We start from the raw sequence: 25,502 nt of genomic DNA on the forward strand, positions 1-25,502 counted from the left end.
CGTCACCACCTCGTTGGCCTCATCGTCAGCATCGGGCAAGACGTAGCCATCGCTGATGGCTTGAAGGTTAACACCAACGTAGTGCGAGGCGATGACGGCCAGTGCGCGCTTGACGCCCGTATGCAGCGCTCCTCGGAGCCGCTCACGCACTTGACCGCTCAGCGCAATCAGACGGCTCCCAAGGGAGCTGCCTGACTGAACCTCCTCGAACACCAGGGCCTCGCAGGCGGCACTCTTCAACGCCTCGTGCTCCCCGATCTTGGTCTCGAGCACCGTCTGCACCGCGCTGGAAGCCTCGTGTCGGGTATCTTAGAATGGGGTACCCCAAGCAAAACATCAAAATGGGTTGCTAAATCCCCATCAAAAAAGAAAAAGCTAGAAGGTAAGTCGTGGGCCCCTCACCCGCCACGGCCAAGCCCACCGGGTCCTCCCCCTCCTCGCCTCGAGCCTCGAGCAGGAGGTCTCGGCATCCTGACGCCAACTCCGCTTCGCGCGAGGCTCCCCAGGGAAGGCCTCGGTAAAGGAATGTCGTCTCCGCCCCACCCGAGGCTCTCCACGGAAGGCCTCGGCAGGAAGCGCGTCCTCCGCATCGCGCGAGGCCTCTCGCGCAAGGCCTCGGCAAGGAGCCTGATCTCCGTCTCGCGCGAGGCCTCATTCTCCGTATCGCGCGAGGCCTCTCGCGCGAGGCCTCGGCAAGGAGCCTGATCTCCGTCTCGCGCGAGGCCTCACTCTCCGTGTCGCTCGAGGCCGACTCGTCCGCGGTCCGTCACCCCCCGCCTCGGCCGACCCTCCCGACAGCGCGTCACGTCTCATTAATACTTTCAACCACTCCCACAATCTCAGCCAGACAGCGGCTCAATGTCACAGAATGGCCGACGCGACCCGAAGTCGCATCAGCGCCGTACTGGCTGGGACAGGGCACGGCGGGGGTTACCGGCCACTGTGTCTCAGCACTGTGCCCACGATCAGCGCCTAGGACAGGGTATGACGGCTGGGACAAGGCACGGCGGGGGTTACCGGCAACTGTGTCCCAGCACTGTGTCCACGATCAGCGCCTGGGATAGGGTATGACGGCTGGGACAAGGCACGGCGGGGGTTACCGGCCACTGTGTCCCAGCACTGTGTCCACGATCAGCGCCTGGGACAAGGTATGACGGGGGTTACCGGCCACTGTGTCCCAGGACTGTGTCCACGACCCGCCACCCGCCCAAGGCCTCGGCACCGTACACCGGGGCCTCGGCAATCTCGGGGTACGTGCCTGCCGAGACCCCCCCACCGCGGTACAAGCCTCGGCACCGACCAGGCCTCAGCCTCGCGCACAATCTGTCCACCGAGGCTTGCACGTTCGCCGCCACGTCCGCTCCGAGACATTCCCGGGGTTCCCACGACGCACAGGACCTGATGGGACAACCACGCCGCTCCAGTATTCCAAGGACGGATCGCTCCTACGACCACGCCGCCACCGGAATGGGCCACAGGGTTCGGACGTGCCACACCTATTGGCACGATGTCGCATAGTGATACATGTACTACCCTCGTCCTCCCTTCAGCTATAAAAGGAGAGGACTTGGGCCTCCTAGAAAAGAGGAGAAAGAAGAAAGACCGGATAACACAGACACACGCACACATTCCAGCCGCTTAAGAGCAACGTCTCAGACGGCCCACTCACACCCTGCCGAGACCTGGGACTACTTCCCTCTCTCCCTTAGCTTGTAACCCCCTACTACGAGCACTTCGGTGCAAGGAATACAAGTTCTATCCCTCAGACTGGACGTAGGGCGCCGATTGCCCAAACCAGTATAAACCTTGTGTCTCTTTGCATCACCATCCGAAATCGGGAGCACGCAGAACAAATTCACTAGTCGGTCGAGGACCCCCCGGTCCGAAACACCGACAGTTGGCACGCCAGGTAGGGGGCGTCTGCGTGTCAGTTTCGTCATCCCAGCAGGTTCCGGATGGCAGACCCGGTACGGCCATTGCGTCTCGGCACCGTAGTTTGGTTCGGGAGCCTAGAGTTCATGTCCCTAGGGCATGAGTATGACATGGTACTCCTCACTCCTCGAGCCCCGCCGTCCGACGATGAAGTTACGCACCGGCAGCCCAGGCGCAGGCGGCGCCCGGGCGGCCGCTCTTGCCGCGCTCGCTAGGCACGACGCGAGCAGGGCCACCCCGACGCTACGCGAACCCAGGGCGGCATGCCACTCCCCGCCGATATCCTACGACCAGCTGTTGGTACGGGGTCCCTGGCCGGGGACCTGTCTGGCTTGAGCTTGGACAAAGGGAAATCGCCGGTGGCTTGCGATGGTGCCCAGTCGTCAAGCTCTGCTCCACCACTCCCTGACGAACCGACCCCGGCGGAGCAGAATCTGGCAACGGCACCATCCTCATACCCCTTTGGGTTGAGAAATGCCGCCGCTTCTTACGCCTACGTATACGCTGCCACTCACGAGGATCCCTCAGAGCGCTGCCAGCGCTTCGGTCTTGACCTAAGCACCCATGCCGACTCCCCGGATGAGGACGAGGCATGGCCCGGAGTGGACTTCTCCGGGCTCCACAACCCTGGGGCTTTGCGACAGTTCTTGGCCGCAAGCGACTACTGCTTCGGTTGCTCCGACTCCGATGACGAAGGCACTTACGACCCCACTCGCGAGTGTTTCCATGTCGGGCTCGGGATGCCGAGGGCAGGCGAAGAGGATGAAGGGGCAGGTAGCCGCTCCCCGCTTCGTCTAGGGGCGGGCGCCGTCACACCCCCACGCAATGTCCTGCCGGCCGCACGAAATGAGAACGTAGCTCTTACACGACCCCAGCGCCTAGACCTAGAGCAGCTCCGTGAGCTCCAGGCCAAGGTCGAACAAGACCAACTCCTTCTGCAGCAGCTTCGGGACTCTCTCGAACAGGAACAGTGAGGCCGCGGCGAAGGCGGGGGAGCCCGACGAAGAGCCCGCGATGTGCATCACCGCATCCATGACGACGAAGGGAGCGAGCAACCTCCAGTCTTCAATCGCGCCAGCCAGAACGTCGCGGCTGCGGCAATGCTGGTCCGCGTAATGCCCGAGCCTTCTACCGTGGAGGGGCGGTGGGTCCGCGGCGAGCTCCGCGATCTCCTAGAGACCGCTGCGGTTCAGCAGGCTGAGAGTTCCACCTCCCGACGGCACGGGGGCGCCTCAAACCTTCTCACAGCACCGCCTCGGCAGGACAGGGAAGCCCCGGCTCGTCCCGAGCCCGACCAAGCGCCGATAGCCCACAGGGTCCCCGTGCTTCTGGACCACCTCGACAATCGACGCGAGGTGCAGGGAGACCATGAGGTGGTCAGCAGACGACGACGCCACGACAACGAGGGGCCCGCTCGGGGCTACCACCCACACCGAGGCGGTCACTACGACAGTGGTGAGGACCGCAGTCCTTCCCCTGAGCCGCCAGACCCTCGGGTCTTCAGCAGGGCCATCCGCGTTGCTCCTTTCCCCGCCCGGTTCCGACAGCCGGCCAATCTCGTGAAGTACAGCGGCGAGACCAACCCGGAACTCTAGCTCACCGATTACCGCCTGGCCTGCCAGCTAGGTGGCGCGGACGATGACCTACTCATCATCCGCAATCTCCCTTTGCTCTTGTCGGACTCGGCACGAGCCTGGCTCGAGCATCTCCCCCTCGCAAATCCACGACTGGCGCGACTTGGTTAGGATCTTCGTCGGGAACTTACAGGGCACATACGTGCGCCCTGGGAATTCCTGGGATCTTAAGAGCTGTCGCCAGAAGCCGGACGAATCTCTCCGAGACTTCATCCGGCGCTTCTCCAAACAGTGCACCGAGCTACCCAGCGTCGGCGACTCGAAGATCGTCCAGGCTTTCCTCTCTGGCACCACTTGTCGGGACTTGGTCCGAGGGTTAGGTCGCAACATCCCGCGCTCTGCTGCTGCGCTCCTCGACATCGCCACCAGCTTTGCCTCAGGTGAAGAGGCTGTCGGAGCCATCTTCCCCGACGCCGACACCAAGGGTAAGTGGAGGGAAGAGGCCCTCGAGGCCTCAGCCTCCCACCTCCCTAAGAAAAAGAAAAAGGGGCGCCTGGGGAAGCAGGAGGTCCTGGAGGCTGATCTGGTCGCGGCCACAGAGCACAAGAATCCCCGAGGCCCCAAAGGCCCTAGGCCCTTCGACGACATGCTCAAGAAACCCTGCCCTTACCACCAGAGCCCGGTTAGGCATGCTCTCGAGGATTGCACCATGCTGCGGCGCTACTACGCCAGGCTTGGGCTCCCCGACGATGACACCAAGCAGAAGGGCGCCGGCGGTCGGGACAAAGACAAGGACGACGGGTTCCCCGAGGTACGCAACGCTTTCATGATCTTCGGTGGGCCCTCGGCATGCCTTACGGCGCGGCAGCGCAAGAGGGAACGCCGAGAGGTCTTCTCGGTCAAGGTAGCCACCCCCTAGTACCTCGACTGGTCTCGAGAGGCGATCACCTTCGATCGAGATGACCACCCCGACCGTATTCCGAATCCCGGGCAGTACCCACTGGTCGTCGACCCGATCGTTGGCAACACCCGACTCTCCAAGGTGTTGATGGACGGAGGCAGCGGCCTCAACATCCTTTACGCCAACACCCTAGAGCTCTTGGAGATCGATCGGTCGAGGCTCCGAGGCGACGTCGCACCCTTCCATGGCATCGACAAGTTCTCCATGGTCGACATGGTCGGGCCTCTGCAAAAGGCCCCCGGGGGCTACACCTATCTACTGGTATCAATCGACAAGTTCTCCAAATGGATCGAGGCCCGTCCGATCAATCGAATCAAATCCGAGCAGGCAGTGCTGTTCTTCACTGACATTATCCACCGGTTTGGGGTCCCCAACACCATCATCACCGACAACGGGACGCAGTTCACCGGCAAAAAGTTCCTGACGTTTTGCGACGACCACCACATCCGTGTGGCCTGGTCGGCCGTAGGACACCCAAGGACCAACGGCCAAGTAGAGCGTGCCAACGGCATGATTCTACAAGGCCTCAAGCCAAGAATTCACAACCGGTTGAAAAAGTTTGGCAAGAAATGGCTCGCCGAACTCACGTCGGTCATCTGGAGCCTGAGAAACACTCCAAGCCGAGCCACGGGGTTCACGCCTTTCTTCCTAGTCTATGGGGCCGAAGCCATCCTCCCCACCGACCTGGAATATGGTTCCCCGAGGCTGCAAGCCTATAACGAACAAAGCAATCGCACAACCCGAGAGGACGCCCTCGATCAGCTAGAGGAAGCCCGAGACGTCGCGCTACTACACTCGGCCAAGTATCAGCAGAGCCTACGGCGCTATCAGGCCCGACGTGTCCGAGGCCGAGACCTGAAGGTAGGCGACCTGGTGTTAAGGCTAGCATAGAGCAACAAGGGTCGCCACAAGCTGACCCCGCCATGGGAAGGACCGTACATCATCGCCCAAGTCCTGAAGCCCGGGACCTACAAGCTGGCCAACGAAAAGGGCGAAATCTTCACCAACGCTTGGAACATAGAACAGCTACGTCGCTTTTATCCCTAAATTTCCAAGCATTGTATATGTCGTTTCTCGAAATACAATTAAAAAGTGCTCTTTAATTGGTCTTTACTTTTCGAGAAACCCCCCGAGCCCACCGTAGGTCTCGGCAGTACAATAAACACAACAAGGGAGACTCGACTCTGCCTCAGCAGAACCAAGCCTCCCTCGGGGGCTAGATGGGGGACTCCCCCTAGGTCCCACGCACCATTTTTTAGTTGCTTTTCGAAAAAATTCCTACGCCAAGTCTCTAGCAGGTTCTGACGAATCATTTGTAAAGACTCGCCGGACCAAGGTCTGTTTCCTAAGCAAGAGGCCGGTAGAGTCACGAGACGGCCTACGCCCCCGAGCTACGGCACTCCCTCACTACCTCTCGCTCAAGGGACGGCTTAGGCCCCACAGGGGTGTTTTGCAAACGAAATCTGATCAGAAGCAACAGAGGGCAAAGGCTCAGAAACATGAGAAAAACAACTAAGAAACACAAATACGCCAGAAATAAAGGCCTCGACGGCCACAAACGTTATGATACAAAAATAACCCCTATTCTATCTTTACATAGCCCCCGGGGCCCAGATTAAGGCCCAGGGCCTCCAGCACCGGCAGATGGCAGGGGAGGAACCACCTTGTCTTCAAAGAGCGTCGCTAACGCCGTGCCAGGGCCTTCCGCCGCCTCCAGCAGCTTCGCGACCGCCGCGTGGGCCTCCTCGTCATCATCAGGCAGAACGTAGCCATCACTGATGGCCGGGAGGTCGACGCCAAGGTAGTGAGAGGAGATGACGGCCATCGCCCGCTTGACACCCGTGTGCAACGCCCCTCAAAGCCGCTTGCGCATCTGGCTGCTCAGCGCAATCAAGCGGCTCCCAAGGGAGCTGCCCGACTGAATCCCCTCGACCTCTAGGGCCTCGTAGGCGGAAAGGGCAGCACGCTTTAGCGCCTCGTGCTCCCCGATCTCGGTCTCCAGCACCGTCTGCACCGCGCTGGAAGCCTCGGCGGCCCGAATGATCTCCGCCTCAGACTCTGCACCACGGAAAAATGGAATAAGGTCGAGCCAGAGAAGAAACAACCTAAGTTAGGGACGGAAGCCCACGGAGCTCACCCTTGGCCTTCAGCTCCCAGCGTCGGGTCTCAGCCTGACAGGCCTTGGCTTTCTCCTTCAACCGCTGGGCCTCGACCCGAGAGGCCTCGGCCGCCCTGGAAGCTTCACTCCCCAGCTCTGCATCATACAAGGAAGTTAGGGAGCGAACATAAGAGGAAGAAAACAAAACAAGGGGACTCAACTCACCCTCGACCGTCCCCCTCAAAACCACAGCCTCGATTTGCGAGGCCTCAACCGCCGCAAGGGCCTCGTTCAGAGCGCCTTTGGTCAGCCGGTGTGCACTCTCCTCTGCCCCCAGCTGCCCGGCGAGAGCCTTGCCCGAGGCCATCGCTTCTTCAGCCCGAGATCTGAAGGCATCCCGATCGCTGACAGCGCGGGTAAGCTCCTCCTCCAGCTCCTTGATCCGCGCCGCCAAGGGAGCGAGCTGCATCTGGGCTGTGGCCGCCTCGACCTTCGCATCGGCACAGCGAAGGCGGAGGTCCTCCACCTCCGCGCTTCGTGCCGACAGAAGCTCGTTAGCATCGGCAAGAAGGCCCCTCTGCCTCTAAAGCTGGTCCCAGATTCCCCTCTCCCGCCGGAGGAAGACCGACTTCCCGAGGGATCGGGTCTCGAGCTCCTGAGGAAGCAGAGCAGAGGTCGTCGATTGCGACAAAACCAAGGAAAGAATAACGTCGCGCGAGAAAGTAAAACACGAACCTGGGCGACTCCAGGCAGTTCGTCGGCCACCACAGACAGCACCGTCCGTAGCGACCGCTCCGCTAGCTCGCGGTACTGCTCGAAGGTACTCCAGCGCCCGCCCTTGGCCGTGTCCTCGAGGGCGAACAGAGGCTCCCCCTCAGGGTCATCCCGGCTCCGCCACAGTACCCGCGGGTGATCCCACCCGCGGGGCTCGGGTCGCACCCGCACGAGGGCCGAGCTTCCTTCGTCTAGGAGCGGCGCCGGCTGCTCCACGGCATTGGTCTCCTCGGCGCCGACCACCTCCCGCGCCCGGGAAGTGTCGTCGGAGGAGATCGGATAGACCTCCGCCTCCCGGGCACTCTCCCGCAACAACGGCGGGCCCTGTGCCAAGGGCACGGCCGAGGCCTCCGCCGCCTGCATCTCCGCCTCCCGCACAGACGGCCTCGTCGCCATCACGATGGCCGCGGTGACCTCGGGGGCTCCACCCTCTGCAATCACGGCCTCGGCGGTCTCGGGGGCTCCGGCCTCCGTCATTGTGGCCTCGGCAGACGTAGAAACGCCGACCGCGGACACTGCGGTCTCGGCGGTCATGGGCGTAGCGGCCTCCTTCGCCTCAGCCCCAGAGGCCCTGGGAGCCTCGGCAACAAAGGGCACGATGGCCCCATCCGACCGTGCAGGGGCCGCCTCGGCAACCCCTCCTTGGGCGACCGGTTCCTTTGGATCGACCCTCGCCAACGCCGCGCCGCGTTGGATGGCGGCTTGCGCCTCCGCCACCCAGTGGGCAGAGGAGCCGGGGCTCGCCTTAAGCGCCTTAAGGGGCGCCAAGGGGAGGTCGTCCGTAGGCCATTTCTGACTAAAGAAAATTAACCTACAGGGTCAGCGCGAGACCAAAAAAGCGAACAGAAGACACCATAACCCAGCCAAAAATACACTTACCTTGAACGGGGCAGCCCCAGCTTCGCCACAGCAAACCTCATCCGCGACGGCGGAGGCGGCGGCGGTGGCATCGCATCCGTATCTATCGGCGCCGGTCGGTCCTCAGCAGACCCCGACGCCCCTTCGGTCCTCTGCGGGGCCGGTGGCGTCGCCTCCACCGCCACCGGCTCCGCCGCGACCGCTGAGCTTACCAGGCTGACGGCGCGTTTGCCTAACGCCCGCGCCTCGGGCGTGTCGGCCTCGGCCCCGGAGGGGGGCACCGCCGGCCCCGGGTCCGCTTCTCCTCCCCTTCCCGATGGTGCCGGGCTGCTTGCCGACGCCCCGGGCGCCACCTCCACGATGTCAGGAAGGTGGTCTAAGGGGCCTCGCCCTATCTCGCCCTTGTCGTTCCCGTCCGAGGCCTCCGTCGACAACGACGTCGACGGGGACTCCTCCAACGGGAGACCATCCTTCCGTTGCTGACGGCGGCGCTTATCCAGCGCCTCACGCGCAAGAATGTGCTTCGTGCGCTTCGCCGCCTTAGCATCCTTCCGCTTCTTCTGCGCGTCGGCATGAGCGTGGTTGATCGCTCGCTGCCCCGCGTCCTCGGGAACGGGCGGCGGGGAGGAGCGCACGTCCCTCATCCCCTGAAGAAACGACAAACGCTCATAAGGAAACAAGGGATAAAGGGAGATTGAGGAGGTTCAGAGGCTACAGCGGCACTCGACTTACCAGCGAAAGGAACCCCCGCGACAGTCGCATCGCGAAGGGGGTGAGGTTGCCGCCCCTCAACTTCGCGTCTACCGTCTCCCCCACCCGACGATGAATTTCCTCGTCGGAGAGGGCGGAGGAAGACATTCGGGTGCCTTCGACGGGCTCACCCGGCCTCATCTCGAACAGCCGCCGCCGCCGAGCCATCAGCGGCAGCACCCTCCGGCGGTGGAAGGCGGCCACGACCACAGCGACGGTGAGGCCATGGCCCCGCAGCCTCGCCAGCCCCTCCAGGAGCGGCTCCAGCTTGGGCTAGTCGACCTTCGGGACACCCCACTTCCATTTCTCCGGGCAACTGCCCACAATCCGCCCAGTATAAGGGGGAAGCCCTCCGTTGTCGTTGCGGAGGTAGAACCAACTCGTGTACCATCGGCGGTTGGAGGACGCGAGTTGGGCCGGGATGTAGAGGCGCAGGCGGTCCTGACGCACTTGGAGGGTGCAGCCTCCGGCCCTTGATGCCTTCCTCTTGCCCGACGTGCCCGTCGGCTTGGTAGTATGCCCCGCCCGGAACAGGTGGAGCCACAAATCCCAATTGGGAGCGATCCCCAAATACCCCTCGCAGACGGCAACGAAGATAGCCGCCTGAGCGATGGAGTTGGGATTAAAATTGTGGAGCTCCACGCCATAGTAGTGCGTGAGCGCCCGCATGAATCGGTCCGCCGGAACACCGAGGCCGCGCTCGTGGAAGGAGACGAAGCTCACGACGTAGCCGTCGCGGGGCCTCGGCTCCAGCTCGCCGTACGGAGCAATCCACTCTGGCCTACTAGGGTCGGTCACCGGGCGGAGGAGTCCACCATCGACAAGCGACTGGAGCATCTCCTCGGTGACGTCCGATGGATCCCAAGGGTCTGCCTCGACAACGACAACGTTGCCGGCCATGAGTGCAACGGAGGAATCGGGCGCGGCGGTGAGTTTTTCTCTCTCCCTCCACGCTCTCGCTTTTTTCTCGCTTTCTCCCTAGGCTCGCTCTTCTCTCCTCTTCTCCCCGGCACCCGCTGCTCTGGCGACGACTCGACGGAGGTGGCAGGCAAGGTAAGACGAGGGGCAAGACTCTTCGGGTATTTATGCAGGGAGGAGGCGAAACGAACGAGCGACGAAATCGGGGAGATTTTCCCCGTCCGGCGCGGTTAACCACGAGCCGATTTCGGCGGCCCACGCGCCCACGTCTCCCGCATTAAATGCGAGGACAGTTACGTCCCGTCCATCGCGTCGTGCTCAGCCACTATGGCAGCAGGCGTCGTTTCGCCTCCCCATGAAACCGCCTCAAAAGACGCGCCACCCGCGGCAGAGCCGATAGGGAAGATATTTCCCGCGGCCTGTTCCTTTCATAGGAAGGAACCGGGCTCTGAGCCTATTACGATCCAGGGGTTCGAAGGCTGGACCCCAAAGGGTTTCGACAGCCGCCCTAGGATAACAGAGTCAGGGGCGACTGCGGGCGAGCCTGTACGGGGCCGAGACCCAAGCGAGCGAAACGCTTGGGACACCCAAAGTCATATCCGAGACCGGCAGGAAAGTATCCGAATGGGATCCCACCGTAGGGAGGCACCGAGCCACCGAGGCCCAACGAACGGCCTCGGCACCCACTAGAGAAATCCTCTGGTACTCTTGGAGTGTGTCTCTGGACCGCTAGCTGTTCCCTAATGAACGGGGTTCGGACCTCCACTCGGACTACCCGATAACAGCTCACCGGAAGTGCCACCGCTCGTGCCCATCGAGGGTAGCGAGGCACATTCCACCCCTCCTTCCGAGCAAAAAGGAAGCGCGAGGGTCGCATAAAAAGTCAGGGGAACCCCTGACGGCCTTCTCGCCCTATGCAGAGGCTAGGGGGCTCCTCCTACAAATATGCCGAGACCCCACGTTCCGGGCTCACACCTAAAGGGGCCTCGGCAAACAAACCCTCACGTGCGAGGGGCGTACAAAAAGTCAGGAGAATTCCCGACGGTCCTATCACGCAGAGGCTAGGGGCTCTTCCTGCAACCTCGCCGAGACCAGAATGGGCTCGGCAAACTAACCTTCCGTTCGAACGAAAAGGACATGTGAAGATTAGATGAAAGGGCCAGAACACCCAAGACAAAGACAAACAGCCCAGAACCGCGTTAGAGGTTTCGCTACAAACACGATAAAAGGGCGCCGAGCCCGTTATGGTCCAGGGGTTCGAAGGTTGGGCCTCCAAAAGACTTCGACGGCCGCCCCAGGGCAACAGAGTCAGGGACGACATCGGGACGAGCCTACGAATGGCCCAGGCCCGAGCGAACGGTCGCTCGGGGCGTCCCAAGTCGTGTCCGAGACCGGCGGCGAAGTATCCGAATGGGATCCCACCGTAGGGAGGCACCGAGCCACCGAGGCCCGCGAACGGCCTCGGCACCCACTAGAGAAACCCCCTGGTACTCTTGGAGTGCGTCTCTGGACCACTAGCCGTCCCCCAGCGAACGGGGCTCGGGCCTCCACTCGGACTACCCGCTAACAGCTCACCGGAAGTGTCCACGCTCGTGCCCATCGAGGGTAGCCTGGCACATTCCACCCCTCCTCCCGAGCGAAAGGAAGCGTGAGGGTCATACCCAAAGTCAGGGCCCCCCTGACGAACCTCTCGCCCTGCACGGAGGCTAGAGGGCTTTTCTTTTGCAGCCTCGCCGAGACCCCCGCAACCCGAACTTGCGCTTGGGGGCTCGGCAAATGCAATAAGAACTACTCGTTCAGACACAGAAATGAAGAAAGCCCCTGGAGGTGTAACTCCACTCCCCCAGGGGCTCGGGGGCTACACCCGGCGGGTGCGCTCGCGTGCACCCACCAGAACCTCGAAAAAATAAACCCCAATTCTTATAGGGCAGGTATGAACCAAGCCTCGGCAAACCCTCAGGGGGAGTGCACGCACTCCCCCTGAGGCTCGGGGGCTACTGTCGGGTATCTTAGAATGGGGTACCCCAAGCAAAACATCAAAATGGGTTGCTAAATCCCCATCAAAAAAGAAAAAGCTAGAAGGTAAGTCGTGGGTCCCTCACCCGCCATGGCCAAGCCCACCGGGTCCTCCCCCTCCTCGCCTCGAGCCTCGAGCAGGAGGTCTCGGCATCCTGACGCCAACTTCGCTTCGCGCGAGGATCCCCAGGGAAGGCCTCGGCAAAGGAACGCCGTCTCCGCCCTGCCCGAGGCTCTCCACGGAAGGCCTCGGCAGGAAGCGCGTCCTCCGCATCACGCGAGGCCTCTCGCGCAAGGCCTCGGCAAGGAGCCTGATCTCCGTCTCGCGCGAGGCCTCGGCAAGGAGCCTGATCTCCGTCTCACGCGAGGCCTCATTCTCCGTATCGCACGAGACCTCTCGCGCGAGGCCTCTCGCGCGAGGCCTCGGCAAGGAGCCTGATCTCCGTCTCGCGCGATGCCTCATTCTCCGTGTCGCTCGAGGCCGACTCGTCCGCGGTCCGTCGCCCCCCGCCTCGGCCGACCCTCCCGACAGCGCATCACGTCTCATTAATACTTTCAACCACTCCCGCAATCTCAGCCGGACAGCGGCTCAACGTCACAGAATGGCCGACGCAACCCGAAGTCGCATCAGCGCCGTACCGGCTGGGACAGGGCACGGCGGGGGTTACCGGCCACTGTGTCTCAGCACTGTGCCCACGATCAGCGCCTAGGACAGGGTATGACGGCTGGGACAAGGCACGGCGGGGGTTACCGGCAACTGTGTCCCAGCACTGTGTCCACGATCAGCGTCTGGGACAGGGTATGACGGCTGGGACAAGGCACGGCGGGGGTTACCGGCCACTGTGTCCCAGCACTGTGTCCACGATCAGCGCCTGGGATAGGGTATGATGGGGGTTACCGGCCACTGTGTCCCAGGACTGTGTCCACGACTCGCCGCCCGCCCAAGGCCTCGGCACCGTACACCGGGGCCTCGACAATCTCGGGGTTCGTGCCTGCCGAGACCCTCCCACCGTAGTACAAGCCTCGGCACCGACCAGGCCTCAGCCTCGCGCACAATCTGTCCACCGAGGCTTGCACGTTCGCCGTCACGTTCGCTCCGAGACATTCCCGGGGTTCCCACGACGCACAGGACCTGATGGGACAACCACGCCGCTCCAGTATTCCAAGGACGGATCGCTCCTACGACTACGCCGCCACCGGAACGGGCCACAGGGTTCGGACGTGCCACACCTATTGGCACGACGTTGCATAGTGATACATGTACTGCCCTCGTCCTCCCTTCAGCTATAAAAGGAGAGGACTTGGGCCTCCTAGAAAAGAGGAGAAAGAAGAAAGACCGGATAACACAGACACACACGCACACATTCCAGCCGCTTGAGAGCAACGTCTCAGATGGCCCACTCACACCCTGCGAGACCTGGGACTAGTTCCCTCTCTCCCTTAGCTTGTAACCCCCTACTACGAGCACTTCGGTGCAAGGAATACAAGTTCTATCCCTCAGACTGGACGTAGGGCGCCGATTGCCCGAACCAGTATAAACCTTGTGTCTCTTTGCATCACCATCTGAAATTGGGAGCACGCAGAACAAATTCACTAGTCGGTCGAGGACCCCCCGGTCCGAAACACCGACACCTCGGCTGCCCGGGTAACCTCCGCCTCTGACTCTGTACCACAGAAAACGGAATGGAGTTGAGCGAAAGAAAAAACAAGCTAAATAGGGACGGAAGCCTACGGAACTCACCCTTGGCCTTATGCTCCCAGTGTCGTGCCTCGACCCGAAAGGCCTCGGCTTTCTCCTTCAGGCGCTGAGCCTCGACCCGAGAAGCTTCGGGCGCCCTGGAAGCTTCACTCCCCAGCTCTGCGTCACACGAGGAAGTTAGGGAACGAGCATAACAAAAAGCGAATAAAACGAAGGGACTAGGACTCACCCTCGGCCTTTCCCCTCCAAACCACAGCCTCGGTCCGCGAGGCCTCAGCCGCTGCAAGGGCCTCATCCAAAGCGCCTTTCGTCAGCTGGTGCGCATTCTGTTCCACCCCTAGCTGCCCAGCAAGAGGCGTGGCCGAGGCCGTAGCTTCTACGGCTCGAGACCTGAAGGCATCCCGATCACTGGCCGCGCGGGTGAGCTCCTCCTCCAACTCCTTGACCCGCGCCGCCAGAGGGGCGAGCTGCTCTTGGGCCGTGGCCGCCTCGACCTTCGCGTCGGCACAACGAAGGTGGAGGTCCTCCACCTCTGCGCTCCGCGCCGACAGGAGCTCGTTGGCGCCTGCAAGAAGGCCCTTCTGCCGCTGAAGCTGGTCCCAGACATCCCTCTCCCGGCGGAGAAAGACCGACTTCCCAAGAGATCGGGTCTCGAGCTCCTAGGGGAAACAGAACAGGGGTCAATCCCAACAAAGAAAACTTGGAAAAAGACCACCGCATAGGAAAAGAAAGCGCGAACCTGGGCGACTCCGGGCAAATCGTTGGCCACCACGGACAGCGCCGTCCGTAGAGACCGCTCCGCCAGCTGGCGGTACTGCTCGAACGTGTCCCAGCGACTGCCCTCGGCCGCGTCCTCGAGGGCAAATAGAGGCTCTGCCCCAGGATCATCCCGGCTTTGCCACAGGACACACGGGTGGTTCCACCCGCGGGGCTTGGGTCGCACCTGCGCGAGGGCCGAGCTTCCCTCGCCCGGGGTTGGGACCGGTTGTTCCACGACACCGGCCATCTCGGCGCCGGGCATCTCCTGCGCCCGGGAAGTATCGTCGGAGGAGATCGGAAGAACTTCCACCTCCCGGGCGCTCTCCCGCAACGGCGGCGGGCCTTGAACCAAGGGTGCCGCCAAGGCCTCCGCCACCTTCATCTCCACTTCCTGGGCCGGCAACCCCGCCACGATCATGTCAGCGTTGGTGGTCCCAGGGGCTCCGGCCTCTGCCGCCGTGGCCTTGGTGGTCCTGGGGGCTCCGGCCTCCGCCATCGTGGCCTCGGTGGTCTCAGGGGCTCCGGCCTCCGCCATCATGGCCTCGGCGGTCGCGAGGGCTCCGGTGCCCGCCGCAGCGGCCTCGATGGTCCTGGGCGTCGCAGCCTCCGTCGCCCAGGCCTGTGAAACCCCGGGGACCTCGGTCCCGGTGGTCTAGGCGGCCAAGGAAACCTCGGCCGCATCCGACCCACGGGCCTCGCCATCGCGGGGCGGAGGCGCTCCCTCCCCCTCCTGTGTCAGGGCCGCCTCGGCAGCCCCTCCTTGGGTGGCCGGCTCCTTCGGGTCAGCCCTCGCCGACGCCGCGCCACGTTGTAGGGCGGCTTGTGCCTCTGCCACCCAGTGGGCGGTGGAGCCGGGGTTAACCTTGAGCGCTTTAAGGGGCGCCAACGTAGGCACCTCCGCAGGTCGCTTCCGGCTAAGGACAAGACGATCACAAGGTCAGCACAAGACAAAAGAACGAACGGAAGGCACTGCGACCCCACCAAAAATACACCTACCTCGAGCGGGGCGGCAACCGCTTCGCCACGGCGACCCTTGTCCGCAAAGGCGGTGGCGGCGGCAGAGGCATGGCCTCCGTGTCCATCGGCGCCGGTTGGCCCTCAACGGACCCTGGCGCCCCCTCGGTCCTCTGCGGGGGCAGTTGCGTCGCCTCCACCGCCACTTGCTCCACCGCCGCCGCCGAGCCCACCGGGCTGACGGCGCGTTTGCCCAACGCCCGCGCCTCGGGCGTGTCGGCCTCGGCCCCGGAGCGGGCAATTGCCGACCCCGGGTCTACTCCTCCTGGGAGCGCCGGGCTGCTGGCCGATGCCCCGGGCACCGTCTCCCCTACGTTAGGGAGATGGTCCCGGGGATCCCGCCCCATCTCGTCATCCCCGTCCGAGGCCTCCGTCGACAGCGACGACGACGGGGATTCCTCCAACGGGAGGCCATCCTTCCTTCGCTGCCGGCGGCGCTTATCCAGTTCCTCGCGCGCGAGGATCTTCTTCGTGCGCTTCGCCGCCTTGGCGTCCTTCCGCTTTTTCTGCGCCTCGGCGTGCGCCCGGTTGATCGCCCGCCGCCTCGCGTCCTCGGGAACGGGCGGTGGAGAGGCGCGCACGTCCCTCATCCCCTGCAGGAACGGCGAACGCACATAAGGGAACGAGAAGTAAGGAGAAACGGAGGAGGCTCGGGGGCTACAGCGGCGCACGACTTACCAGCGAGAAGAACCCCCGTGACGGGCGCATCGCGATGGGGGTCAGGTTGCCGCCCCTCAGCTTTGCCTCTACCGTCTCCCCCACCCGACGAAGAATTTCCTCGTCGGAAAGGGCGGAGGAGGACATCCGGATGCCCTCATTGGGCTCACCCGGCCTCATCTCAAACAGGCGCCGCCGCCGAGCCATCAGCGGTAGCACCCTCCGGCGGTGGAAGGCAGCCACGACCACAGCCACGGTAAGGCCACGGCCCCGTAGCCTCTCCAGCCCCTCCAGAAGCGGCTGCAGCTTGGGCTGGTCCTCCCTTGGGACGCCATACTTCCACCTCTCTGGGCAGCTCCCCACAATCCGCCCAGTGCAGGGGGGAGTCCTCCGTCGTCGTTGCGAAGATAGAACCAGCTCGTGTACCATCGACGATTGGATGACGCGAGCTGGGCCGGGATGTAGAGGTGCTGGCGGTCCTGGCGCACTTGGAGAGTGCAGCCGCCGGCCCTCGTCGCTTTCCTCATGCCCGACGTGCCCGTCGGCTTAGTGGTATGCCCCGCCCGGAAGAGGTGGAGCCACAACTCCCAATGGGGAGCAATCCCCAAGTACCCCTCGCAGACAGCGACGAAGATGGCCGCCTGTGCGATGGAGTTGGGGTTGAAGTTGTGGAGCTCCACGCCATAGTAGTGCGGGAGCGCCCGCATGAACCGATCCGCCGGGACGCCGAGGCCGCGCTCGTGAAAGGAGACGAAGCTCACGACGTAATCGTCGCGAGGCCTCGGCTCTGGCTCGCCCGACGGAGCGATCCACTCCGGCCTGTTGGGGTCCATCACCGGACGAAGGAGTCCGCTGTCGACGAGCGACTGGAGCATCTCCGCGGTGACGTCAGATGGATCCCAAGGGTCCGCCTCGATGACAACGATGTCGCCGACCATGGATGCGGTGAGGGATCGAATGCGGCGGTGAGTTTTTCTCTCTCTTTCTCGCTCTCTCTCCTTCTCGCTCTCTCCCTGGCTCGCTCTTCTCCCTTCTTCCCGGCACCCGCTGCTCTAGCGACGGCTCGATGGGGGCAGAGCTAACGCGGGCAAGGTAAGGTGAGGAGGGACGAGGCTCTTTGCGTATTTATGCGGGGAGAAGGCGAAACGGACGAGCGATGAAATCGGGGAAGTTTCCCCTGGATCCGGCGCGGTTAACCCCGATCCGATTTTACCGCCCACGCGCCCACCTTTTTCTCATTCATTGCGGGAACCGTTATGTCCCATCCACCACGTCGCGCCCGACTGCTGCGGCAGCAGACGTCATTCCGTCTCCCCAGAAAACCGCCTCAAAAGGCGCGCCAGCCGTTGTCGAGCCAATGGGGAAGATATTCCCCCCGCCCTATTCCTTTCAGATGAAGGAACCGGGCTCTGAGCCTATTACGGTCCAGGGGTTCGAAGGCTGGGCCCCCAGGGGTTTCGACAGCCGCCCCAGGACAACAGAGTCAGGGACGACCACGGGCGAGCCCATACGGGGCCGAGGCCCAAGCAAGCGAAATGCTTGGGACGCCCTAAGTTGTGTCCGAGACCGACAAGGAGGTTTCCGAATGGGATCCCAACGTAGGGAGGCGCCGAGCCACCGAGGCCCAGCGAACGGCCTCGGCACCCACTAGAGAAACCCTCCGGTACTCTTGGAGTGCGTCTCTGGACCGCTAGCCGTCCCCTAGCGAATGGGGCACGGGCCTCTACTCGGACTTACCCGATAACAGCTCACCGGAAGTGCCAACGCTCGTGCCCACCGAGGGTAGCCTGGCACATTCCACCCCTCCTTCCGAGCGAAAAGGAAGCGTGAGGGTCGTACAAAAAGCCAGGGGAACTTCCGACGGCCCTCTCGCTCCGTGCAGAGGCTAGGGGGCTCTTCCTGCAACCTTGCCGAGACCCAGCGGCTTCGGCTCGCACCCGAATGGGCTCGGCAAACAACCCCTCCGTCCGAACGAAAAGGATATGTGAGGGTCGAACAAAAAATCCAGGGGACCCCTGACCGCCCTCTCGCTCCGGGCGGAGGCTCGGGGGCTCCTCCTGTACCCAAGACAAAGACAAACGACCTAAGCCCGCGCTAGAAGTTTCGTTACAAATACGATAAAGGGCACCGAGCCCGTTACGTTCCAGGGGTTCGAAGGCTGGGCCCCCTGAGGTTTCGACAGCCGCCCCAGGGCAACAGAGTCAGGGACGACTATGGGCGAGCCCACGAATGTCCGAGGCCCGAGCAAATAGTCGCTCGGGGCGTCCTAAGTCGTGTCCGAGACCGGCAGGGAGGTCTCCGAATGGGATCCCACCGTAGTGAGGCGCCGAGCCACCGAGGCCCAGCGAACGGCCTCGGCACCCACTAGAGAAACCCTCTGGTACTCTTGGAGTGTGTCTCTGGACTGCTAGCCGTCCCCTAGCGAATGGGGCACGGGCCTCTACTCGGACTTACCCGATAACAGCTCACCGGAAGTGCCAACGCTCGTGCCCACTGAGGGTAGCCTGGCACTTTCCACCCCTCCTTTCGAGCGAAAAGGAAGCGTGAGGGTCGTACAAAAAGCCAGGGGAACCCTTGACGTCCTCTTGCTCCGTGCAGAGGCTAGGGGGCTCTTCCTGCAACCTTGCCAAGACCCCGCGACCCGAACTCGCGCTTGTGGGCTCGGCAAATACGATAAAAACTCCTCACTCAAAACACGAAAAAAGCCCCTGGAGGAATGACTCCACTCCTCCAGGGCCTCGGGGGCTACACCCGGCGGGTGCGCTCGCGCGCACCCACCGAAACCTCAAGAAGCAAAACACAATCCCTACAGGAGCGGCTGCAAGCCAAGTCTCGACAAACCCTCAGGGAGAGTGCACGCACTCCCCCCGAGGCTCGGGGGCTACTGTCGGGTACCATAGAACGGGGTACCCCGAGCGTACACCAAAAGAGTCACTTAAATCCCATCAACAACGAAGCCAGAAGGTAAGTCATGGGTTCATCACTGGCCCCGTCCGAGCCCACCGGCTCTCCGCCTCGCCTGAGGCCTCGCGCGAGGCCTCTCGCGGAAGGCCTCGGCAAGGAGCCCAATCTCCGTCTCGCCCGAGGCCCCGTGCGGACAGCCTCGAATGAGACAGCTATTCTCCGTATCGCTCGAGGCTGGCTTGTCAATAACCCGTCGCTCCCGCCTCGACCGGTCTTCCCGACATCATGTCACGTCCCATTAATGCGTCAACCACTCCCGTAATCTCAGCCAGACGACGGCTCGACACCGCGGAGTGGTCGACGGGACAAAAGGTCGCATCAGCGCCATACCGGCTGAGACAGGGCACGGCGGGGATTATCGGCCACTGTATTCTGGCGCTGTGCCCACGATCAACGCCCGCACTACACTGTGCCCCGCGATCCCCGCCCCGAAAACAGCGCAGCATGGGAAGCCTGGCCCGGGTCATCATCGCCTCCGAACCAGTATACCAGATCAACCGCTTCCTCCGGGCCTTGGCACTCTACACCAGGGTCTCGGCTATCTCGGGATTCACGTCTGCCGAGACCCCCCACCGCCGTTCGGCCTCGGCACCAACCGAGCCTCGACCTCGCGCGCAGTCAATCCACAGCGACCCGCACGCTGACCGCCGCGCCCGCTCCGAGGCAGCCCTGGAGCTCCCATGACGCACAGGATCGGATGTGACCAGCACGTCGCCCCAGTGCTCCAAGGACGGACTGCTCCGACGACCACACCGCCACAGGAACAGGCTACAGGGCTCGGACACGCCGCCTCTGTTCGCATGACGCCGTATAGTTAGCACGTGTACTACCCTTGTCCTCCCTTCAAACTATAAAAGGAAAGGACTTAGGCCATTTCTGGGGGAGACGGGCACTCATGAAGCACAACACCCTGTAACACGCACACTTCCTTGCCGCCTGAGAGCAACGTCTCAAGCAGCCCACATCACTCCCCGCCGAGACCTGGGACTAGCTCCCTCTCTCACCTGGCTTGTAACCCCCTACTACAAGCACTTCGGTGTAAGGAATACAAGATCGATCTCTCAGACTGGACGTAGGGCATCAATTGCCTGAACCAGTATAAGCCTTGTGTCTCTTTACATCACCATCCGGGATTGGGAACACGCAGTACAAATTTACTAGTTGGTTGAGGATCCCCCGGTCCAAAACGCCGACACTTTTATTCTATTCTATCTATTTTTTTTGCTTTCAAATTCTTTTAAATACATATGCATGCAGGTACTATTTGCCCATGGAGATGTTCCCATGCCAATATCTGAATTGCCTGGGTGTGTTACTCAATCACTCATCATATCAATGTTACAGTCTTTACTATTCAATTATCGATGTTTTGTCTTTTGTTGTGAGTTTTAAATTTCCATTTTACTTCTCAAGCTTGCATTTCTTTCATTTTATTGTTTTAATAGGTTGGTTTGTGAAGACATTTCAAATGGTCAGGAGAACTTTCGGATTCCTGCTACAAATTTAGTTGATAATCCTCCTATCCCTCCATCTGGTATGCTACATACCTTAAAGGAAATTTCTTACCCACTGTTATTAGCTCTGTTGCACATTTTTTGAACTTCATTCATTATTAAGTTATGCAATTGTCCTTGTTTTCTGCTACTTGTGTTGGAAGATCGATTGCTTCTTTTAATGTTTGAGGTTATTTGATCTTTTCTCTTCTTTTACTACAACTTGGATTTTGAGTAATAAGTGTTGCTTGGCTGTAACATAAATGTTAAAAACTAATGAACAGAGTTTGATCTATTTCGTGCCTTTCACACATTGTAGGTTTTGTGTACTCTAAGTTGCTGCAGATTCCAAAAGATATCAAGATACCAATTGATAGAACCGGTTGTGACTGCAGAGATTGTTCTAGCTCTAAAAATTGTGATTGTGCTAAGCGCAACGGTTCTGATCTACCTTATGTATCCACGCAAAGGAAAAGTTCTAAGCGCAATGGTTCTAAACATAATAGTATTGGAAGGTAAGATTTCCTGCTTAAGATTTTTGTTGTGTTTTGCTGGCTGGAAACATGTTGACTGAAAACAGTTACTTTCATTGTCTGTGGGTGGTTGGGCCGTGGGCCGGTGTTGCGAGGTGGGTGGGGGTGTTTTTAATTTTTTGGGGGGGGTGGGGGTAGTGCCCTAATTGGATATTAAGTTTTCTTTTTCACTTTCTTGTATCGCACTCTAAATTTTTACCATTTGGTTAACATTCAGGTTAGTGGAGCCAAAGCCTGTTGTGTATGAGTGTGGTACTACTTGTACCTGCCACTGCAACTGTGTTAATAGAACCTCCCAGCAGGGATTGAAGTATCGCCTGGAGGTTATTATTTTCTTTAGTCTTTTGTGTTGGTTATCATGCTTCATTTTTCTTTACAATGTTTAATGAATTGTGAATCCAGGTATTCAAGACAAAATCAAAAGGTTGGGGTGTTAGGACCTGGGACACTATTCTTCCTGGGGCCTTAATTTGCGAGTACACTGGGGTATTAAGGAGGACTACAGAAGTCGAAGGATTGTTGGAGAACAACTACATATTTGATATAGATTGTCTTCAAACAATGGAAGGGCTGGATGGAAGAGAGGTATTGGATGTTTTCTTTGTTTGCTGGTTAAACGGAACTGTTCTATTGGACCCCCTTTTTTGTGGTGGATTTTCTTTTTGGAAGTGAAACCATTCTAACCTTGATTCTCATCTTTTGGACAAATCTTAACTCTTAAAAGAGCCATTGATACTTTGTGATAGCACAAGTACCTGGTCTTATGTTGATTTTGGTTGCTTCACAAGTAATTTTTATTCATTGATATCGACGAAGCAGCAGAAATATTAGAAAAATGCTGAGCTGCTCTGTCCCTGCTTGAAGTTGTCATTATTTTTCTTCTAAAAGGAAAATATTGTCATTCTTTCCCCTTGTTGAAATGCCATGTGGTGTCTGAACACATATAGTTACAATGCTGTTTTTTTTCTTCGAAAACGCAGGAGAGCTGCGTTTCGTTGTACTAGAGAGGTGATCTCAATGCTGTTTAATTGTTTTTTTTACAGCAAAGGGCTGGCTCGGAACTGCACTGCGTTTCGTTGTACTAGAGAGGTGATCTCAATGCTGTTTAATTGTTTTTTTTTTTACAGCAAAGGGCTGGCTCGGAACTGCACATGGCATCACTTCATTCTGAGCATGGCTCGGAGGTGGCATCTCGGACACCTGAATATTGCATTGATGCTGGTTCTGTTGGCAACATTGCAAGGTTCATAAATCACAGTTGCCAACCCAATCTTTTCATCCAGTGTGTGTTGAGCTCACATAGCGACATCAAGCTAGCAAAAGTTATGCTTTTTGCTGCTGATACCATACCCCCGCTTCAGGTGAGCCTTCATCACTAATCACCCCCCCCCCCCCCCCCCCCCCCCCGGTTGAAAATGCCAAAACATGTTTAGAAATTCAGTTAGGATTAAATCATACATGTTGAAGCGACAGCATTTAGTTATTAGTAATTTGACTTAAAAGTAGTAATCATTTAATAATGACTGGTTCATTTATTTCCATGTTACATTCTTTTCTGTTCAACCATGTTTTTTCTCGGCTTTCAAAACATAATGCAGTTGCACTCATATATTAGGCCTGTTGGGCATCGCTCTACCTCCAAGATCCATGGAGATAAAATTAAGTGGTCTAGACTAAGTCCAAAATAAGATTAAATTTGTTTAACAAAACACCTTTAATGTGCCCTGAGCTCCGGCCCTATCCCTATCTTTAGAAATTCTTAGAGCTGGAGTTGTACCAAACAAACACATAAGATACAGTTATGTTACTAGAGGACTACATATGTAAAGAGAAGTTCTTTAAAGAAAAAGAAAAGGTAGACCAAGCTAGGAGAAAATAGTGGTTTTATATTAAGAACAAGATTGGTACCTAAATTCGCCTTAACAAGGACTTCAATCTAGATGGTATGGACGTACATCATGTACACCCTCAACCAAACTGGGCTAGGCTTGTTAAGTAGTAGTTGTTTTATTAAAAAAAAATGCACTAAAAGCCCCCAAACTTGCAAGATTGTTTCACGACCACACCCTTTGAACTTACAATTTCCTTTAACAGGCCCTTGAACTTGCATGATTGTCTCACCTAACCATAGTGAATTGAAAAACATATGATCATGTATCATTTGTGCAACCGGTGTACCATAATATGCCTTCTATCTTCCTGCTGTTGGTTTGCTGACTTTGGTCAAATAAAATGTTTTGCCGATCTAATGTATTCCTTTTCCCCCAGTTTTTTTTAACCAAGATTACCATGTTACTGTTGCAGGAGCTCTCGTACGACTACGGGTATCGGCTGGACAGTGTCACTGGGGCAGATGGCAATATTGTGAAGCTGGCTTGCCACTGCGGTGCATCTGATTGCCGCAAACGACTTTACTAGATTCTCAGCCATGTTGTGTGATTAAACTCAGACACTATACTCCATTATGCCCGTCCTTTTGGATTATACTTCAGTCTTCAGGATGCTTCATAAGAGAGTGTTATGCTCATTGTGCGGCATAGTAGAAGTAATCCTGATGAAACTTCTCAATGCATGCTCTGGGTAGTTGAACATTCTATCCATTGGAATTCCATTTCGATATGAGGCACTCTTGCTAGTTTGCGAACATGTGGTCTTCACTGATGAAACAAATTCGTATTATTTGGTATGGAATTGTGCATTATGGCCTACTACTTTAGAAAACGCAAAGTTTATTTCGTGACAGTCGCGTTTCGTCGCCACCGTGTGACTCCTCTGCGGAGTCAGCCTCTCTCTTCGTCTCCATCTCCAGCGGCTTTAGAAGGGGCTCGGGAGGTAGGCCGGCTTGGTGGTGGGGACGGGAGAGAGGCAGAGGCGGTGGTCGGGCAGGGCAACCATGGCCATGGTGGCGGCGGGAGAGGGGGAAAGGAGGGCCATGGACATGTCTCGCCGTCCCAACCGGCAGCGGCGGCGGCGGGTCGTGAGCTCGCCAATAGTGCGACCCATCGCGCAATAGCTGCGTCCGAAAGAAAACATGTTTTTCTTTTTCAGTTGTGCTTTCGCTGCATATGTTCTAGACATTTTTTGTGTTCACCAGATAACCCGGCCTTCTAGGGTGACACGGTAACCATGATCCATGAACAAAACATTATTAGTATTTTAATGACCGAACTCAAACCAAGTGGATGGAGAATTTGGGAGAGAAGATGTATGCGCATGATCAGATTTGTTGAAGCAACACAAAATCAGAGGCACCCAATGGCCAGCCTCAGAACCATGCACATCAAACCGCTTGCTGCTTGCCTACTTCGTGGACCCAAATTTCCGGTAAAATCCGGGCGGCGCGTCTGCAGGGACGCCGCCTTCGGCTGCCGGCACGGCGCGGATCTCCTGAGACGCCATTTCCTCGTTGACGTTCCTGAGCAGCTTGGTCACGCCGTCCAGGAACTCGATAAGCACCGGGTCTCGCACCGGCGAGGACTGCACGCAGCAAACCCGCTCAACGCCGACCACCTCCCGGCTCCCGGCGCGCGGTCCCTTCGACCACCGCACCGTGAAACTGCACGAGCACCGCTCCTTGCCGTCAACGATCTCGTGAGCCGCCGTCAAGACCTGCATCAGCGTGTCCAGCTTTCACGGTCAACAAACACCAAACACCAGCATTGTCATTTGCATGTGCGTATTTGTGTAAGGATGGAATGAAAGGAACGTACGGACTCGAGGACGGCGTCGTAGAACTTGAGGTCGCCGCCATCGAGCGCGCAGGAGACGCAGAGCAGCGCGCCGGCTCGGAGATCGCGGCACTGGGCGTCTTCCAGGGGCGTGGACCGCGCACGGAACCTGGCGCGGAGCGTGGCCACGTCGCGCGCGGAGGCGGAGGCGGCGGCGAGCGCTGCGGGGTCGTACCACTCGTCCAGCTCCTCGAGGAACCCCTCGTACATGACCCGCAGCGCGCCGCACTGCACCGTCACGCGCGCGTCGTACCACGCGCCGTCCACTGGGGCACGGAACTCCAGGAGGGACGGCGGGCGCCGCCGTGGCTCGGGCTCGGGCGCCTTCCGCTTTCGCGGCGTCGGCGGCATTGCTGCGACGCGGTGGGGTGGGGTGGCGCAGTGGCGGAGACTACTGAGTAGTACTAGTAGCGAAGAAGAAGGAGCGGGGAGCCGGAGACTACGGAGTAGCTAGTAGCGAAGATGAAGGAGCGGGTAGCGTAACTGAATGCTGTGCTCTTTGGAAGCTGCGATCGTAACGCTCTGTTATTAGTCTCGTTTTCAGCTTTGACTCGTGCGGTTCGGTCTAGTTCCTCCATGAAAGTTTACACCTTATCCCATTAAATATTTAAATCCCATTAAATATTTAAATACATAAAGTATTAAATATAGACTAAAAGATAATTAATTATATAGATTACGATTACTTTACGAGATGGGTCTTTTAAACCTAATTAATTCGTTATTTGACAATGAAGTGCTCCCATAAGACATGTGCTAATAATAAGTTAATTA

The 25,502-nt window shown here is 59.0% G+C and overlaps 2 protein-coding genes across 4 annotated transcripts in view; one reads left to right on the forward strand and one right to left on the reverse strand.

Moving 5' to 3' along the window:
* LOC136517701 (histone-lysine N-methyltransferase, H3 lysine-9 specific SUVH4-like) overlaps positions 1–23,655 on the forward strand; it is a 43,624-nt gene extending 19,969 nt beyond the window's left edge. For 2 of the 3 annotated variants that reach the window (XM_066511342.1, XM_066511343.1), the window contains 7 exons: positions 20,232–20,281; positions 20,420–20,508; positions 20,787–20,982; positions 21,218–21,323; positions 21,403–21,585; positions 22,128–22,361; positions 23,305–23,655. In XM_066511342.1, the coding sequence (XP_066367439.1) occupies positions 20,232–20,281; positions 20,420–20,508; positions 20,787–20,982; positions 21,218–21,323; positions 21,403–21,585; positions 22,128–22,361; positions 23,305–23,418 (972 nt within the window). In that variant the 3' untranslated portion in view covers positions 23,419–23,655. Of the gene's footprint in view, positions 1–20,231; positions 20,282–20,419; positions 20,509–20,786; positions 20,983–21,217; positions 21,324–21,402; positions 21,586–22,043; positions 22,362–23,304 lie in introns of those variants that run through there. The other variant, XM_066511344.1, reaches the window with a different exon arrangement.
* A 645-nt stretch (positions 23,656–24,300) lies between these two features.
* Positions 24,301–25,092, reverse strand: LOC136514961 (uncharacterized). Its single transcript, XM_066508659.1, has 2 exons — positions 24,711–25,092; positions 24,301–24,609 (listed from the first exon to the last, which is right to left on the reverse strand). Exons 1-2 carry the CDS (start codon positions 25,077–25,079, stop codon positions 24,301–24,303), a joined length of 678 nt encoding a protein of 225 aa, XP_066364756.1. The 5' UTR covers positions 25,080–25,092.
* Positions 25,093–25,502: the final 410 nt, after the last annotated feature.

Source organism: Miscanthus floridulus, chromosome 17 (genome assembly GCF_019320115.1).
Source record: "Miscanthus floridulus cultivar M001 chromosome 17, ASM1932011v1, whole genome shotgun sequence".
Classification (NCBI taxonomy): domain Eukaryota; kingdom Viridiplantae; phylum Streptophyta; class Magnoliopsida; order Poales; family Poaceae; genus Miscanthus; species Miscanthus floridulus.

What these genes read in the sequence shown, in the direction of transcription:
- LOC136514961 (XM_066508659.1), bottom strand. Translation starts at nt 25,079, where the DNA reads ATGCCGCCGACGCCGCGAAAGCGGAAGGCGCCCGAGCCCGAGCCACGG. An exon ending in ACGACGCCGTCCTCGAGTCC is followed by an intron (nt 24,610 to 24,710) that starts GTACGTTCCTTT and finishes ACGCTGATGCAG; the next exon opens with GTCTTGACGGCGGCTCACGA.